At 35.9% G+C, this 18,807-nt stretch overlaps 1 protein-coding gene and 1 pseudogene across 1 annotated transcript in view; both read left to right on the top strand.

The window, feature by feature from the left end:
- LOC128579443 (putative ankyrin repeat domain-containing protein 20A4) overlaps positions 1-18,807 on the top strand; it is a 68,363-nt gene that overhangs the window by 30,980 nt on the left and 18,576 nt on the right. The window contains exons 7-11 of the mRNA XM_053581537.1: positions 4,543-4,682; positions 10,944-11,022; positions 11,612-11,673; positions 14,314-14,407; positions 16,509-16,579. Of these exons, the coding sequence (XP_053437512.1) occupies positions 4,543-4,682; positions 10,944-11,022; positions 11,612-11,673; positions 14,314-14,407; positions 16,509-16,579 (446 nt within the window). The remainder of the gene's footprint in view (positions 1-4,542; positions 4,683-10,943; positions 11,023-11,611; positions 11,674-14,313; positions 14,408-16,508; positions 16,580-18,807) is intronic.
- On the top strand, positions 5,569-6,980 carry LOC128579434 (transcriptional enhancer factor TEF-4-like; annotated as a pseudogene).

Raw genomic sequence — 18,807 nt, 5'->3', positions numbered from 1 at the left:
AATACTTTGTAACAATGTATCAGTCTTCTTTTTTAACAAATTGTAAATCATACACAAAATGTGCATTTTTTTCATGATCTATCAGCTAGACAGCTATGATTTAATATTAATAAAAAAAGAAACTAGAATAAGAGCTAGTGAAACTTAAAGTGACAAAAGGAAATAAAAATTAGAGCGAAAATCAATCAGAATAAAAAGTAAAAAAAATCAAAATCAATGAAATCAAAATGTGCATTTTTTATTGTTTGGAATTCATTAAGGGTAAACAAAGAATTAGGTTGCACTGATTGCATTTATTAGATAAAGTCCCTCTTATACTTGTGTTCTGCCCCCAAGAGGTATGCCACACACTGTGTTCCCCACTCCCCTTCTACCTCTGCCTCTCCCCGCTACCTCATTCTGCTACCATACCCCTTGAATTAGATCATGTATTGCCTTCATATTAGAATATAAATATACACATTGGATTTTTGCTTCCCCGTTCTTGTGATAATTTACTAAGAACAATGTTTTCCATCTTCATCTGGGTTAATATGAAAGATATAAAGTCTCCATCTTTTTCAGTGGCTGAATAGTATTCCATGGTATATATCTACCACAGCTTATTAATCCATTCCTGGGTTGGTGGCCATTTAGGTTGTTTCCACATTTTGTGATTTTAAATTGAGCTGCAATAAACAGTCTAGCGCAAATGTCCTTATGATAAAAGGATTTCTTTTTTTCTGGGTAGATGCTTAGTAATGGGATTGCAGGATTAAATGGCAGATCTAATTTGACTTCTTTGAGGATTATCCATACTTCCTTTCAAAAGATTGTATTCATTAGCAGCCACAGCAGCAGCGTAAAAGTGTTCCCTTCTCTCCACATCCACACCGGCATCTGCTGCTTTGAGACTTTGTGATGTGGGCCATTTTGGGGCTAGGTGATATTTTGTGGTGGGTTTGATTTGCATTTCTCTGATGATCAGGGATGATGAGTATTATTTCATATGTTTGTTAGCTATTCATCTGTCTTTAGAACGGTTCTATTCATGTCTCTTGCCCTGTGATATATAGGATTCTTGGATCTTTTCTAGTTGATTAATTTGAGTTGTCTATACATCCCAGTAATCATGGTTTTGTGCAATTCATATTATGCAAATATCTTTTCCCATTCTGAAGGCTGTCTGTTTGCTTTGGTTATTGTTCCCTTAGCTGTATAGCAGCTTTTCAGTTTAATTAAGTCCCATTTGTTTATTATTGGTGTTGTGGTGATTGCCACAGAAGTCTTTTTCATAAAATCTTTCCCCAGGTTGATATCTTCAAGTGTTTTCCCCACACTTTCTTTGAGGATTTTTATTGTTTCGTGCCTTAGATTTAGATCTTTTATCTATCTTGAATCAATTTTTGTAAGTGATGAGAGATGAGGGCCCAGTTTTAGTCTTTTACATATCATTATACAGTTCTCCCAGCACCATTTATTGAATAGGGATTCTTTTCCCTAGTTTATGTTCTTGTTTGTTTTATCAAAGATCAGGTAGCTGTAAGATATTAGTTTCCTTTCATGGTTTTCTGTTCAGTTCTAAATGTCAGTGACTATTTTTGTGCCAATACCGTGCTGTTTTGATCTTTACAGCTGAAAGTCTGGTAGGGATATGCCCTGGCTTTGTTTTTATTACTAAGAATTGCTTTGGCTATAACATTTTTTTTTTTTGGTTCCATACAAAATGCAGAATTATTTTTTCCTACATTTTGAAAGTATGATGATGGTATTTTAATGGGGATTTCATAAAATCTGTAGAATGGTTTGGGAGTATAGAAATTTTAATAATGTTTTTTCTCTTCAGCCAAGAGCATGGTATATCCTTCCATTTGTTAATATCCTCTGCTATTTCTTTTCTTAGGGTTTTGTAAGTTTCTTTATAGAGGTCCTTCACCTCTTTTATTAGGTATATTCCTAGGTATTTCATTTTTTCTGAGGCTACTGTGAAGACATTTGTGTCCTTGATTAGCTTCTCATCTTGGCTGTTATTGGCATATACAAAGGCTACTGACTTGTGGAGATTAACTTTATATCCTGAGACCTTAGTGTATTTTTTGATCACTTCCAGGATTCTTGTTGTTGAGTTGTTGGTGTTCTCTAAGTATAAGATCATCATTGGCATAGAGGGAGAGTTTGACCTCTTCTGCTCCCATTAAGATGCCCTTTATAGCCTTCTCTTGCCTGATTGAATTGGTTAGAACTTCCAGCACTATGTTGAATAGTAGTGGTGGTAGAGGACAACCTTGTGTTTGTTCCAGTTCTAAGTGGAAAAGTTTTCAGTTTTACTCAATTTAGTATAATACTAGCAGTGGGTTTGTCATAGATGGCTTCAATAAGTTTAAGAAATATGCCACCTATGCCTATATTTTTAAGTGTTCTTATTAGAAAAAAAGATGTTGAATTTTACTGAATGCTTTTTCTGCCTCTATTCAGAGGATCATATGGTCATTGTTTCTGCTTCTGTTGATATGGTGAAGTACATTTTTTGTTTACTGGGCTTGCATCTCTGGGATGAATCCTGCGTGATTGTGATTTTATTTTTTTAATGTGTAGCTGTAATTTATTGGGTAGGATTTTATTGAGAAGTTTTGCATCTATATTCATTAGTGAAATTGGTCTAAAATTCTCAATTTAGTTGGGTGTTTTACTGGTTTTGGTATCAGGGTAATATTTGCTTTGTAGAACGTGTTGGGGAAGATTCCTTCCTTCTCCCTCTCTTTTTTTTTTGGAATAATTTCTCCAATATGAGTATAAGCTTTTCCTTGAAGGTCTGATAGAATTCTGGTGTGAAATCATCTGGACCATGGCATTTTTTGGTCTGGAAATTTTTCATTTTTTCTTCAATCTCAGTGGTTGAGATTGGTCTTTTCAGGAGATCTGTTTGTTCTTGTTTAAAGTCTAGGGAGAGGATATTATTCTTGTTATTGATCCATTTTCTCCACATTATACAATTTCTAGGCATAGAGTTTCTTGTAGTACTCAGAGATAATCTCTTGTGTCTCTGTGGCATCTGTTGTTATTTCCTGTTTATTGTTTCTGATTGATGTGATTAGAGATTTTGCTTTCTGTTTCTTGTTAATCTCGCCACAGGTTATCTATTTTATTTATTTTTTCAAAAAATTAAATCATTTTGGGGGGGCACCTGTGGCTCAAAGGAGTAGGGTGTCAGCCCAATATGCCAGAGGTGGAGGGTTCAAACCCAGCCTTGGACAAAAACTGCAATAAATAAATAAATAAATAAATATTTTTTGTTTCATTAATTTTTTGAATGAATCTTTTGTTTTCAATTTCATTAATCTCTGATTTAATTCTGGTTAATTCTTTCCTTCTGCTGGTTTGGGGATGAGATTGTTTTATTTTTCCAATTCCATAAGATGGTTCTTGAGTTTGTCAATGCACTCCCTTTCTGTTTTTCAAATGTGGGCATCTAATGTAATACATTTCCCTCATAAGACGGCTTTCACTGTATCCCACAGGTTTTTAGAACTTATTCCTTCATTGTTGTTATGTTTGAGGAATTTAATGATTTCCTCTTTTATCTTTTCTTGAACATAACTCTCATTTAGCTAAAAGTTATTTAATTTCCATGTCTTTGTGTAGAGATGTTCATTTTAGTTGGAGTTGAGTTCCACCTTTATTGCCCTGTTTTCTGAGAAGGTATAAGGTATACTTTCTATTGTTTTAATTTTGCTGAGGTTTGATTTGTATTCTAGGTTGTGGTCAATTTGGGAGTATGTATGATGGGCTGAGAAAAATGTATATTCTTTTGCTTTGGGATGTTGCGTTCTGTATATGTATATTAATCCCATTTGTTCCAGGGTCATATTTAAGTCCCTTGTATCTTGGTTAGTTTCCATTTATAGGACCTGTCCAGTTCTGTCAGAGGGATGTTAATGTCCCCAGCTATTATGGTGTCATTGGAATGTCATATTGCTCAGACCCTTCATGGTCTGTTTCATAAATATGGGCATATTAAAGTTGGGTGCATAAATATTTAAAATTGATATGTTTTCATGTTGTATTGTACCTTTGACCAGTATAAAGTGTCCATCTTTGTCTTTCTTTTTTATTTTTATTTTATTTATTTATTTATTTGTTTATTTATTTATTTATTATTGTTGGGGATTCACTGAAGGTACAAATAGCCAAGTTACACTAATTGCATTTGTCAGGCAAATTCCCTCTTATAAATGTGTTTTTTCTCCAAGAGGTGTGCCAAACACCATGACCCATCACCCCCTCCCTCCTTTCCTCTCTTCCATCTTTGTCTTTCTTAATTTTAGTTGCTTTAAAACTGCTTGTATCTGAAATTAAGATTGCAACCTCTCCTTTTTCTGGTTTCCTTTTTCTTCCTTTTCCGTTTCCTTTTGGGTTTCCAATCCAGATTTTAAAATTCTATAGACTGCTTCTCAGATATGCAAGGAAAATTGTAAGCTTTTTGAAGACTGTCTCTTCTTGTGTTATTTATTGATTGTGAACTACCAATATTTTTATGTATTCTTTACCTTATTTTTACTGTAGCAAGAGCAACTTTGGTTAAGGACAGGCGTTCTGTTTGTCAAAAAGAAGAAATGGCTGAAAACCATTTTTCCACCTTCACTTTAGTCCAGCCATTCATACCAGGTCCTCAAATGGCCTTTGTCAACCATTGTGATACAGAGGTAAGTTGTCTTCATAAAACCTTTCTTAAAGGATATTTATTTATTATTAAATCATATCTGTGTACATTAATGCATTTATGGGATACAATGTGATTTTTTTCACATACATCCCACTGATTCTCATAATAATAAGAAAGATCTAACAAAAAAAGTCCTCATAATCATAAGAGAAATCATATATTGACAAGCCAGAGATGTGCTTAGCATTGAGCATTAGGAAAACTAGTGGAGCAAAGCTTAAGCTTATCATTATGGAAGGAAAGTACTATAAAGCAACCAAAAAACCCCAGCTCAACAAACATGGAAAGAAGAGGGGGATGAAGGGAAAGAATTGATTGAGGAAGGGCAAGATAAATATAAACATTGAGTAAGACAGTCCAAATGAGGGAGATTATTATGAAAACACAACAGATAGCCAGGTGTTGTGGTGGGTGCCTATAATCCCAGGTACTCAGGAGGTTGAGGCAAGCATATTGCTTAAGCCTGGGAGTTGGAGGTTTCTGTGAGCTGTGATGCCAAGGCACTCTACCATGGGTGAAAAAGTGAAACTCTGTCTCTAAAAAAGAAAAGTAATAAATAAATAAATAAATAAAAACACGACAGAAATAGTGGAGTTAAATGTCAGCATGATCTCTGCATAAGATATAATAGAAATTATTTTAAACCTAACTTAGAAAAAAAAGCCAGGTAATGAAAACGTGTTCAGATTTATCTGAATGACTTATAACTGATGTTAATAAGGAACATAAAGAAAACTTAATGATGGCTATAGTAACATTAATCTTGTATACATTTACAAATAGCTAAAAGATATTTCATAAGTTCCTAGCATGAATGAAAGATAAATATCTAAGGTGATGGTTCCTCAGCCACAGGCTGGGAGGTCATGATTGGGAACCCTGGGTTAGGGTCCCTTGTGGATGATGGCCATGACTGGACAAGCATTAAGGATGGCAGTGATGAGAGTGGCACAGGCAGGAAGGGTACTAGAAGGAAAGTGGACACAGATGCAGAGGGTGTTTGGAACCCAGATACTGAGCAGAGCTTGGCCATCTACCTGCTCTATGGTTGTCAGAAAATCATCTTGTCCTTTGAAGGCAAGATGTATGGTTAGAATGAAATGATTACCTGCTATATCAAGCTAAGAATGGAGAAGGTCCGAACTTCCAACCAGGTCTCTAGTCTCATACAGGTTTCAACTTGAAAGTAATCAAGAGAAATCTAGTCCAAGCTAAAGGACCAGGTTTCCAAGAACAAGGCTTTCCGAACCATGGCTACCACATCGTTGGCCCAGCTCACCAAACTGGGTCCTGGTGGTCCTCAAGTCTCTGAGCTTTTCCAGTTTTGGCCTGGGGCCCTAGACCCCTCTGCAAGTTTGAGATGTGAAGCCATTCTTCTTGTCATTGACTCCCCCATCTATTGACCAGGGAATGGGTTCACTTAACCCCTCTCACCCCTGTCTGTACTTGCTCCATTATCCCCAGCCAGGCAGGCTTGGGCCCTGGGCTCTTCCTGGTTGCAGCTAGTAGAGTTCTCTGCCTGTGTGGAACTGCCAAATGCAACTGGCTCATACCAGAGGCACCTGTTTGTACATATCACCCAGCACTGCCCCAGCCCTGGAGTACCCCCACTCAAGAGTGTGGATGTCCAGCAGATCAATTACAAATTCTCTGAGAAAAGGGTGGTGTCCAGGAACTGATGATCATGGCCTCCTCCCCCTGTCTTTTTCCTGTTTAAGTTTTTGGCAGAACTGAACTGGGGCCCAAGTGGTGAGAAGACCAGGGCTAGCAGTGGTGGAAGCAGTAACAGTGGTGCCTTATACAGAGTGAGCAGCCAGTATGAGAGCCTGGAGCACATGACCCTCATGTGCTCCTCCAAGGCCTGCTCCTTTGGCAAGCAGGTGGTGGAGAAGGTGGTGACAGAGCGGGCCCAGCTGGAGGACGGAGATTTGTGTACTGCCTGTTGTGCTCACCCCTCTAGGAGTACCTGGTGAATTTCCTGCACAAGTTGTAGTAGCTGGCTGAATGATACATGATGAACAGCATCCTTGAAAACTCCACCATCCTCCCGGTGGTGACAAACAGAGACACCAGGAATTGCCGGGTGTCTTATTGGAATTACTGCCCTGCCTATGTCTTTGAGGTCTCCACCAATGAATACAGGGCCCAGCACCAATTTAATTCATGGTCTGGGCTGAGGGGGACCCCCAAACTGACTGACCCCTGGAATATACTCCTGGCAGGAAGGACCCTTGAGGTCTCCTCATGCTTTGTATTTAAGGAGAGGGCTGTAATTTAAAGGGGGTGACTTCAGAGGCCTAAGCAATAGGGGACACCAAAACTTGGTTGGTGATCTAAATAGGTGGGTTCCAAGAAAATAATAGACTCTGAGAGTGGAATGGGGGGTGTCTGAAAGGACAGATCACTCAAGAGCATCAGGGATTGAGGACAGGAGTGAGACTACCTCCAGGTACACTTCTCAGCCAATGACAGGGCCCCCTTGCCCCTCTATTCTGGATGTTTGGGAGAGCCTTCATTACACATTGGGTTGTCTTCCAGCTACCACCCCCCAAATTTCTGCCCCCAAAATATCACCCTTTTTACTACAGAGAGTAACCCTATTTGTGTAGGAGCAGAGCCAGGTGGGCCCTGGAAATATTTTTAATATAATGATCTGTTTATAAGGGTTATGGCTTTATCTCAGCTGCACGAGAAATGGGGGAAGGCTTTGTAACTCATCCTCCTCCTCAGTGAGCAGAGTGTTCTACTGTTGTGTTTCCTCACTTGCCAACACCAAAGTTTGTTGGTTTGTGTTATGACAGAGGATAAAGCTATTTCCCCCACAAAAAATGTATATATAAAAATGTATATGTGTTTACATATTTAAGATGATGAATATCCTTATACCCTGAGTTGATGATATGAATGTGTGAAATTATAATGTGTACACCCCAAATATGGACCCCTATTATGTATCAATTACAAATATTAGAAAATGGCTCGACACCCGTACCTCAGTGGTTAGGGCGCATGCCACATACTTCCGATCTGGTAGTTTCAAACCTGGCTTGGGCCTGCTCAACAATGATAACTGCAACAATAAAATAGCCAGGAATTATGGCAGGACCCTGTAGACCCAGCTACTTATGAGGCTGAGGCAAGAGAATCACTGATGCCCAAGTGTTGGAGGTTGCTTTTAGCTGTGACACCATGGCACCCTACCTAGGGGGACATAGTGAGACTCTGTCTTAAAAATAATAATAATAATAATAATAATAATAATAAAGGAGTTTTATTTTATTTTTTAGAAAAAAACATGTTTATTCTGTGTGGTTATCTTTTCTTTTGGGGGGTATTCCATTTATGAACAACGCCCCAAAGTTATCTTTTCCTTTGATTGCTTATGACAGCCTGAACATCAATCTTCTTTTTAAGGTCTATTCTCTATTATTTGGTACTATTTCTAAGAAAGGAAATTTAGTCTGTATTATTTCTTTTCAATTTAATGAAATGTCATCTCATATTTAATCTAGTCAAACCTATGCTCATAGATTATACAAAGTGAAACTTCTTTTAGGCTCTATTAGAATTATTAAATGAATTGTTAGTATTTGGCTCTTCTGGCTTTTGTTTAAGTTTTCTAACAGTGTTTACTATATTCTCAACTTAACTAATTTATCTTACTATTTGATGTAATTTCTTGGTAGCTGAACTTTTTGAAAATAAGAAGGCAAAATAAATAAGCATTTATAGTTTTGTTAACTAAAATTAAAATTTATGTATCCATTAAATGTGAAAAGATATTTTAAATTCAAACCTCTTAAACAAATTAGTCAGTTGTGTGTTTTGGTGTTTTTCTCATTCATCTTGTGCTCATGAAATCTCTGTAATGGACACAGATGTTCACACATCCAGTAAATGTAGTCAGATTTGATTAAAGAATCATCAAATAAACTACACAAAATTATAGAAGCATAAGGCAGTAAAGACTGCCAAATAGTATACAAAATTATCTCTGGAAGGTCATTTCTTAATTTGACAAATATATCCAGAATGCAAACATTTTATTATTCTAAAGAAGCATTATTAACTTTAGTATTCATACTTGTCAAACCTTGTGCACAATGTCTTTTATCAGTAAAACACCACAGTCCTGTGGGCCCGATGTTTTAGTCCATTTCTTCTTTCCTCATGTGAGTATCGGGTCCTGCTGGACAATCATGGATATACTGGGAGATTTCTGAATCTTCAACATGTATAATCATAGGGTTTTTTAAATTCTAGATCCTTTCTTCAATTTTGTTGTTGTTGTTGTTGTTGAAGTTTCCTTGAGAGTACACAGATCCAGCGTACATTGATTGCTTTGTTAGATAAGAACCCTTGTCTCCCTATTCTTAGGTTGTAACTGAGTTATAGCTTTCATGTGAAAGCCCTAAATTAGTTTCATAGTAGGGCTGAGTACATTGGGTACTTTTTTTTCCATTCTTGAGATATTTACAGGGAAGTTTGAAAGGGAGAGGAGGGAGGGGGAGGGGCATAGAGGGAGGGGGATAATTGGGATTACACCTGTGCTGCATCTTACAAGGGTATATGTGAAACTTAGTAAATGTAGAATGTAAATGTCTTAGCACAATAACTAAAAAAACGCCAGAAAGGCTGTGTCAACCAGTGTGATGAAAACGTGTCAAACGGTTTATGAAGCTAGTGTATGATGCCCCATGATCATATCAATGTACACAGCTATGATTTAATAATAATAAAAAAAGAACCCTTGTCCCACCCACAAAAGACATACCACACCCCTTTTCTTTAACTTTTAATGACCATTCTATCAGGTGTCAATAGACAGAGTTATTAGTATGTTGTTGACAGAAGAATAAGAAAACCATGTGAAATTCAAACTAGGGTTTTACATTTCTTTCTTACATCATAGTAGTACTTAAAATGCCCTCATAATTCTCTAATCATAACAGCATTTTTCTTCTACAAGTTAAAATTTGTAGGGAAAATTATTGAAAGAGTTTTCTTGTAGCATCTTGAATTTTTTTTTTTGAGTTAAACAATTTCTTCAATTTTAAAAATGCACACAATAACAAGAAATAAATATTTGCATATATTAATGAAAGTATATTTTTCTTCAAAAATGTTAAAATATAAAATTTGAATCCTATGGTTTTATTTTCTCCTCTTGTTCTCATTTTCCAAATGTCAGAGTTCTGTTGGATTTGCACTACATAGGTGTGCCAGTTAGAATATCTTACACATACTTATGTTCTTAACACCATATTCCTTTCATGAGTAAGTAATCTCTTCCTAAAGTATGTATCCAGATTTATCTCCTATGTCCTTGGGTGCTTCATAGTTGACATATTGGATTTTAAGGACTGAACACACTGTCCTTAACCCTTCCCTTACTTCCTTGACTCTTGGTGCCCTATTTTGTCATCTGATTTTTCTTTTCTAGTAAATAACATCTAGTAAGTAGCACTGAAACATTAAGTTAGTGTAAATCTTGTACTTTATCTCTCCTGCAGATCACCAATCCAGTCACTCACCATTACCAGTGTTCATAGCTTGTTACCATAATTCTCTTTCTGATCTATGATTTTGAAAAGCTCTTTTCTGATTTTGTCAGGTGTTCATCTGTTTTCACATTGCTACCAAGGTGACCTTTTGAAAATATGTTTGTGGTGGCCTGACTTACCTGCTTATTGAGTGGATCCCATTACAGGAAAGGGAAAATTTGCACTTCTTCTGCCACCTGTCTTTGGTAGCTTGGCCTGATTCTCCCATTTCATCTCTGAAACCTGTTCCTTATCACAAGGTTGCAGTTTTACCGCATTACCTTCATAGCCCTCATATGCCCTGTGGTTCCATTCCTCATCCTTTTGCCCCTTCTCTCCTGTCTAAAAGCCCTTCACACTCTCACTGTGCACATCGTGTCTTTGAAAATACGCCTCTATCTTTGCTGCATTTCCTAAGCTTCCTGAGTAGAACTGACTCTTCCTCCATTGTATCGTTTGTGTAATTAATTTACTGTAATTACAGACTCATGAATTACCTTTCTTATTTGTTTCCATATATCTTTGCCACACCCACTTAAATATAGGACAGACTCTGTCTTCTGTTTCTATGTTCAAATTATTCTCCCAGGTAGTGCATATGCTTGATAAACATAGTGAATGTGTGTTGTTTTGCTAACAGATTGATGTGTGAGTGAATCAATACATTTCCTGAAGTTGACTTTTCTTTTTCTCAATAGGAAGGAGCAAGAGAGTCAGAAGTTGGAGACAATACCAACACGATTGGTATTGTTGAAAGTGCTACACAAAAGCAAATAGGTAATGACAATTTTATTTTTGTGTAAATAAATTATTAGAGGTGGTAATCTTATAATTAGGGGAAACATCTAAAATTTTTAATTACATGCTATTATGAAATAAAAACCAATAATGCGTATTGGTTTAATTTCCATTCCTTTGATTTATTTTATTGTTTTTATTAAATCATAACTATGTACAGTAATGTATTTATGGGGTATGATGTGCTGATTTTATATACAATTTTGAATGCTTAAATCAAGCTGGGTCACATAGCCTTCACCTCACTTACTTAATTGTTGTGTTAAGACATTGATACTCTACACTTCATAGATTTGACATGTACCCTTGCAATATGCACCATAGGTAAGGTCACAAGTAGATAATGTCCATTCCTTTTAAATATACTGTCCATTCCTTTTAAGTACGTTTCTTTTGCCACCTTTTTTATACTATAAACTTTTTCCTGAAACTGCTTTAACCTTCTGAAATTCTTTTTGCTATGAGTTTTATTTTACTGAAATAGTCACAAATGGAGATACATTTGTATATGTTTTGAAAATGCAGTAATATTTTTATCATTAATTTATCTTTAAATGACATTTTATAGATAAAATCTCTGTACTGTTATCAGGACACGACAAACCAAAAGAACCAAGTTTGTATTTGGAGGTACTGTCTTTTCTTATCATTACTTTAAAATGTAAGCATTGACAACTTTAAAACATAAAAGGGATGCTTTTAATTACCTTTTCTCAGCTGCGTATGTTCCCACAAGGAATTATTTTCTTACATTATCAGGCCATAATTAATAAAGTAATTATGTGGAAAGAATGAGCTGCTGGATAGTAAAATTCTGCTAATTTGCAAGATTCCTTTAAAAAGACAGTGTAATATAATACAAAATGATAAGGCTTAGGAGTTATAAGAATTCCATTTGGCTTTGAAGTTAAGTTTATTTAAAAATTAAAGAATTATTCCAAATTCACCTATAGCCAAATACATGAGTCTTTGTTAAATATGGATGTGTAATAAAAGGCCTAATGAAATTCAGGGAAAAGCAGTTTGGAGACTTGATTTTTATAACTTGGAACATGTAATGACAAAATCTGGCACTCAAAACTGTTACTGTGTTTGAATTGACCAGTCTAGATCATCAAGGAACATTTTAAGAGAAAAAAAAAAAATCATGGGGAGTAAGTGAACATGTTGGACTGTAATAGTAACAATTTGATTTACTGGAGTTTTAATAAGCAAAAATCATTTTCTAAAATAGAACACATAGAATACTTTTGTGGCAGCCATGCTTCTGATATACTGTAGGTGTGAAATACTGACAATTTATTCGGAAGCAGAGCTCAGGTAGGAAGACATGGGAAAGGCTGACCTCTTAGAAGCAGTGGTTGGGCAGCAGCACCAGCATCAAATGGATGTCAAAAGACGTGTTATTCTGGATCTTTCACTTTCTGTGGAAACTGAGGGAAATTATTTAATTAATTTTGAATGTCTGTGACCTAATTCATAAACATGGCAATAATGTCAACCTCTTAGGTATGTGTAATGAACAAATATAGTATGAAATCTGGAAACATTTTTATAGTTTGAAAAGTATGCATGCAAATGTAAGAAATGTTCACAGTTTTATTTAATGATTTAATAAATATGGGAAGTAGTTCTTTAAAACAAAAACATTAAGACAGTAGTGTCAAGGAAAAAATGGAAAGTTAAGCAAGTTAGAACTGGCATGAGCCTTTCTAATTTGGGGTATAATAAGTTTTGGGAGACTGTTGTGGGAGACATCCTGTAAGAATAGTGATTTTGTGCTTACAACCTTCCCAATGAGATTTGTACATGTTTGACCTTGATATATATATATATATATTTTTTTTTTTTTTTTGAGATAGAATTTCATTCTGTGCCCTGGGTGGAGTGCTGTGGTGTCATAGCTCACAGCAACTTCAAACTCTTGGGCTTCAATTATCCCCTTGCCTCAGCCTCTGAAGTAGTATCTGGTACTATGAGTACCAATTATGTGCTAAGTACTTAGACATTGAATGTACAATAGGATGACTTATGGTATTGTAGTATCAATAGAAAGCCAAACAGCCAAAAATTCCGACTTACTATGTGGGCTTCATATAGATATAGTAGTATCAACAGAAAGCCAAACAACCAAAAATTCTGACTTACTATGGGGGCTTCATATAGAGAAAACAGAGAATATCAGGTTAGACAATATAGAAGAAGATTGCAGTTAATGCGGAAAGGACTGGGGTGGAAATCTATAGTCAGGAAAGATCTTTCTGAGTGTGATTTTCAAGCTATCAGCTAAAGGATGAGAGGGAGCCAGCCATGTGAAATTGTGGGAGGAAGATAGGAAAGAAAGCAATGGATCACATATGTATCATTTTTTACTCTAAACATCCTGGGAACACCAGGAAGCAGAAGGTAGGGTAATCATCATCATCATCATCATCATCAGTCAATTTTATTTTTATCATTATAATGCATAGAAATGAAAATGTGCAAATACGTGTCTGGGATACCTTAGATGCTTAAAAAATAAATGTTTGTATGCTTTTATATTGAGGTTTTCTATAGTTCCTAATTTGCTTTTTGTTAGTAAAAAGTTACATACTATATCTAGTGTTTGTTTGATTTTATTTAAACATAATAAAACAGTTATTTTTAACTGTGGTATCCTTTTATTCAACCATAAGTAAAAGCTCTACAAAACATATTTTATATTTTTCTAACCTTTTGTTTACCTAAATAAAGCAGCTTCAGAAATGTTCTGTTTAGGTACACTTATGTTAATATGAAATAAAAATGAATGTTCAGTTTATGCCCAGTATGACATATACAAAGTTTATTAGAATGCTGTGTGTCAAATTTTCATGCTAAATTCCATTAAGAAATATTTTATGTGTTTAATGGGTAAATATTAGAGCAAGTGTATTTTGTTTTAAAAAATGTTCTCTTATTTCTTGTGGTGAGTACAAAGTAATCGGTTATTTTCAAGCTTGTTCCATGTTGAAACATGCACGAGTTCATATTTTTTGTGAATATGATTCCTTGTGGCCTTTCATGCTGTGTCTACACACCGATATGCACATAAAAGATGAGCTTGAGCTAGACAGCATATATGAAGTTCTGTATTGAAGTGTTTGGCTTTCAATACATGTTTCTCTTAGTTTTATATGTAATTGCTTTTACCAAAAGAAATTCAGTTGTTTTTGAAGAAAATGATTAGCAAATATTGATGTAACTTATTATTTTTAACTTAACTCATATTGATATTAACTTTAACAGAGTATTTCAGAGACTCTTTCAGAGAAGGATCTTAGTCATTCATCTCAGGATGCCAATCAAGAAGAAAAAAACAGAGTAAATGCACAAGTAGAAGGTAAGAACTGTATCTTCCTGTAAAAGACAATTTTTACAGATGGGATCTTATTCTTGCTCAGGCTAGTCCTAAACTCCAAAGCACAGGCATCCACCTGCCTTGGCCTCCCAGAGTGCTGGGATTACAGGGTCGAGCTACCACTCCCCCGGGACTCTGTGTTTCTAATACTTCTCAGGTGACTCCAATGCTGTGGGTTCTTGGACCACACTAAGTAACAAGACTATAGACATCCCTGTAGAGAAATATATAGGAAGAGCTATTGGAGAACATTTCCAACAGAAGGATCAACGGAGGGCATTATTTTGTTTTTATATGTATTTCTGAACATGTTCCTAGCCAGATGGGATAAAGAAAAAAGTGAACATTTCCAAATTATAGATATGAACTATTACTAGTAATTGAAGAGGAAATAAGGGACATAAATGATCCCTGAAAAGAATGGTGACGAGAGATCTGAAAAAAAGTTTCATGAGCAGGGAAAGAGGGAAGGAATAAGTTATCCCCATAATGTTGCAGTTAATGATGAAGAAAACCGAGAGAATGCTCTGGTATCAATTCAAGAAAGTTGCATTTACACAGAAGATTAAGATTACTTCTGCCACAGAGATCACTGGAAGCAAGAGAGTGTGCTAGAATTATAACGTGGAATTTGGAAGGATAGGATCCGGTATTTGAAACTATTTCTGTTTGAATTCTCCAGTCTGGATATTCAAGGAACATTTTGGGAGAAAAAAAAAATTGTGGGGAATGGTGAATCTGTGGGGCTATAGCAGCAATGCATTTCTCCTCCTGTAAGTGTTAGGCATCAGAGATATGTGCTATATGTATATTAATTCATAAAAATACATTAACTTGAATATAAAAACACTAGTCATTTTTAAAAATGTTCTTTATTAAAATAGGTGTTTTCTAAAATCAGGAAGAGATTAATGTAATATCCCCACAGAAAATAAAGTCAAAAACCATAAATTTATTGAGCCCATTCCATGACTTTCCTTAATATTTTCAATGAATATGACACTGATTTTTAAATGTAAAAATTAGTTAATATGTTATAATGATGAGGGGAATCAATTTGTTTCCTTTTTTATAAATATGTCATATTTAGAGTGAATATGCATAATTACTTAGATGTATCTTACAAGGCTTTTGAATGAGTGGAGGAAGAAATGTTAAGATGGGAAAGCTAGAGGATACAGTGTACACCTAATCTGTAGGCAGCAGGGGGCTCCATCCCGTCCTGCTCTCATTTTTTCTTGGCCTCTCCAACTTTTCAGCTTGCTCATCTCACCCTTTCCTTCTCAGCTCACACATGAGCTCTGGAAATGCCAACCTTGATGCATCTTATTCATTTTCCTTTAACCGCATTCCATAATTATCAAGTAAAATAGATAAAAACTGTTTGCCAATGATGCTATGGAATATTGTGTCCTACAGCCTTGAGATCTGGGGAATAGAAAAGGAAATAGATAACTTACAGTTGAGGTGGGGAAGTTGCAAAGGAGAAATCCTTAGAGTATTGAGGCCTTACTGAGGGAGGATATGCCTGTTTATCCAGGGAAAGTGCCATAATGAATGGAGTCCTCACGTAGCAATCTGTGTAAAAAAAAAAAAATGGAAAGAAGATTGTCAGCATATGAGCAGAAAGCATTTCACATATATATTACCAGGCATACACTGATGAAGGTATAAAAAGTAACAACAACTTGATGATTAACATGTGCAATGCGTTGAAGGTTCTAATAGGAGGTAGACAGGAGTACATAGGGCTACTTGATATGTTTTTCTGGATTGATAAAATTTTCTTTGTTTATGATGGCTTTGTCATTTATGTTGGATGGAAGAATTTGTGAGTTAATCTGTGATCTTCGTATGCCTTCTACCTGGTGACATCTAGTAGCCTTCTGAGTGGTTTTTCAAGTATTAGATGATTAGGATTAATTTTTAAAGAAGTATATAGTTTGCTAAAGACTTAACTTCATCTAAACTCTCAATTTATAAGATAAAAATAAATTTAGGTTTGTATACATTTTTATAAAGCTGAGAGATTTTATCATATCATTCTAAGCAAGTCATTTAACTTAATATATGAAATTTACAGGACACAAAATTTTATCAAAATCAGTGAAAGAGGAAGAAGAACCTAAAGGAAGTGAAAATAACCAGCCACAGGTATCAACAAATTTAAATTTAAGTTCCTGGTTTAATGTTGTTTTCTTTACATGAATGATGTGACATAGTCCAAGGGACATTTCTACTGGAATAGCATTTTAGAATTCATACGTGGTTAGCTAATATTTAATTTTAAACAGTTTTTTTTTAACTAGTTATAAAACTTAAACCTTCCTAAAGTAAAGAGTGACTTACAGCTAATCTTTGTCCTTGGAATCCAGGCAGAGGATTTTTGGTGTTTTTCTGGCTCTTCAGTTTTGTAACCTTACATGATAAGGACGGTAATGCCAAGTACAGAATCATATTACTAAGCAAGAGAAATTACCAGCAATTTCATCATGATGACCACTGAGTTGGACTCATGTTCAAAGAGTCGTCATTCCCAATGTACCAAACTGTAATGTAGTTTGTATACTGCACATCAGTCGTGCCAGGTAGAGTGGTTCTTCCACCTTGTGGCCTCTAACTCAGTTCAGTGTGTGTGCTGAGAGAGGGAATTAGGTCATTAGACTGTGCCTATGTAGGAGATCCGACCTTGAAGAAAGGGACTTTGATGTGAGGGTACAGCAAGTTGTAACTCACATAGCTTCAGGAAATTATTAAATGGTACCAAGGTTCCTTCACTCACTGTCTTATGAGGACATTAGAATATATTAAACGTGGGCTTAAGCCGACAGTCTGTTTCAGAAAATAGCACTGTCATATTGTGCTATATCATTTAAATTCACATTTGAGAATTGGATTTTCTTTCTGATTGCTACTGATTTTGTCTTGTGATAATGTAAAATTTCCCAGGTTTCAGTTATCAATTTTTAAACACAGAACGGAAATAAGCATGTTAATAGTGCATGTGTTGTACTCATGCTACCTGAAGACAGACTCAGGTATACCCACTCTAGGTATAAATCAGATAGTGATTTATTACACCCGCGTAGGCCTGTTTTTGTCCAAAGGGCAAACGGCCCCAAGGCGAGGATCAAGCTGATTTTTATACCATTTTTGTGCTATGTGGCAAGCCAAGCAAAAACAGAAGCAAAACATGGCAGGTGGTTAGCTCAGGGGCGGGGTTACAGAGTTGGCTCAGGCGGGCAACAGCATGTCAGTTTTCACAAGGGTGGGGTTAGAGTGAGTCAGGGGTTTGGCACTGGTTACAGTGAGTCAAGGGGTTACATCCTGGCAGCTGGCATGGGGATAAACTTGGCTTGGGAAATTTTGCTTGAGTAAGCTTTCCACCATTGTTTAGCCATTGCTAGGGGGTTGTGGTAAGTTGCACCATTGTTTTACCCGTGTCTAGGAATCTTTGGGCACTAAGGGAACTTCCTGTTCTATTCTGAAACCTGTTTTGGGAATTAACCCAAGAGGGGGTTCAGATGTGCGGGGAACTCAGGATGAGACAGTTAGGGGCCTTTAGGGGTTCTTTGAATGGGTACTACACATGTTTGCATATGGAAACATGTCTCCTGACTAGGAATGAATGAGGACTGATAGAATGTATCTGTACATTCAGAACTTCCTTGCGTTCAAAAGTATAAGCAACTGTGCATCAAACAAGGCAAAGTGGAATGGGGAAGTAAATAAAAACACCTGAGAAATGAGTTGAAACAGAGTTCTGGTTAAAACTGTGAATAATACAAAATTCCTGCTTGTCCTTTAGTTGAGTTAGGGTAAGGAAGGAGCAAAGTTCTGAAAATTCACCATCTAATGTAACAAATGGTATACCAGACTGTGAGGGGTAAGATGTACCTGGAGTGTCCACTCTTTAGTGTTTGAGCCATTTTCTCAATAAAAAGGCCTCAGTCACAAAAATATGTCCCATCTCATGCCTGCTCTGTGTTCCTGAAGTATAATCTCTACTCACCTCCTAAAGTTCATTTAAATGAAAGAAAGAAGTATACTGTAAAAATGCTAACAATGCACATGGACACTCGGCATGCATTTGACACAGGTGAGTAGAAATGTGAAGTTAATACAAACACAAAAACAAGCAAAGAAGTCAGAAGTTATTGTCGAAATGAAGGGACACTGAGTTTTTTTTTATGAAGTTCTTATTATTTTTATATCATAATTTTTTTATCGAATCATAACTGTACATTACTGCTTTTATGGGGTACAAGGTGCTGATTTTAGACATAATTTGTAATGCTTATATCAAATTGGTTAACATAGGGTTCACCTTACTTAATTATTTGTTGTGTTAAGACATTTATACTCTACTCTTAAAAGATTTG

The sequence above is a fragment of the Nycticebus coucang genome, unplaced genomic scaffold (assembly GCF_027406575.1).
Source record: "Nycticebus coucang isolate mNycCou1 unplaced genomic scaffold, mNycCou1.pri scaffold_54, whole genome shotgun sequence".
NCBI lineage: Eukaryota > Metazoa > Chordata > Mammalia > Primates > Lorisidae > Nycticebus > Nycticebus coucang.
Note: the sequence above shows the minus strand (reverse complement) of the source record. Positions and strands in the feature narration are given on the sequence as shown.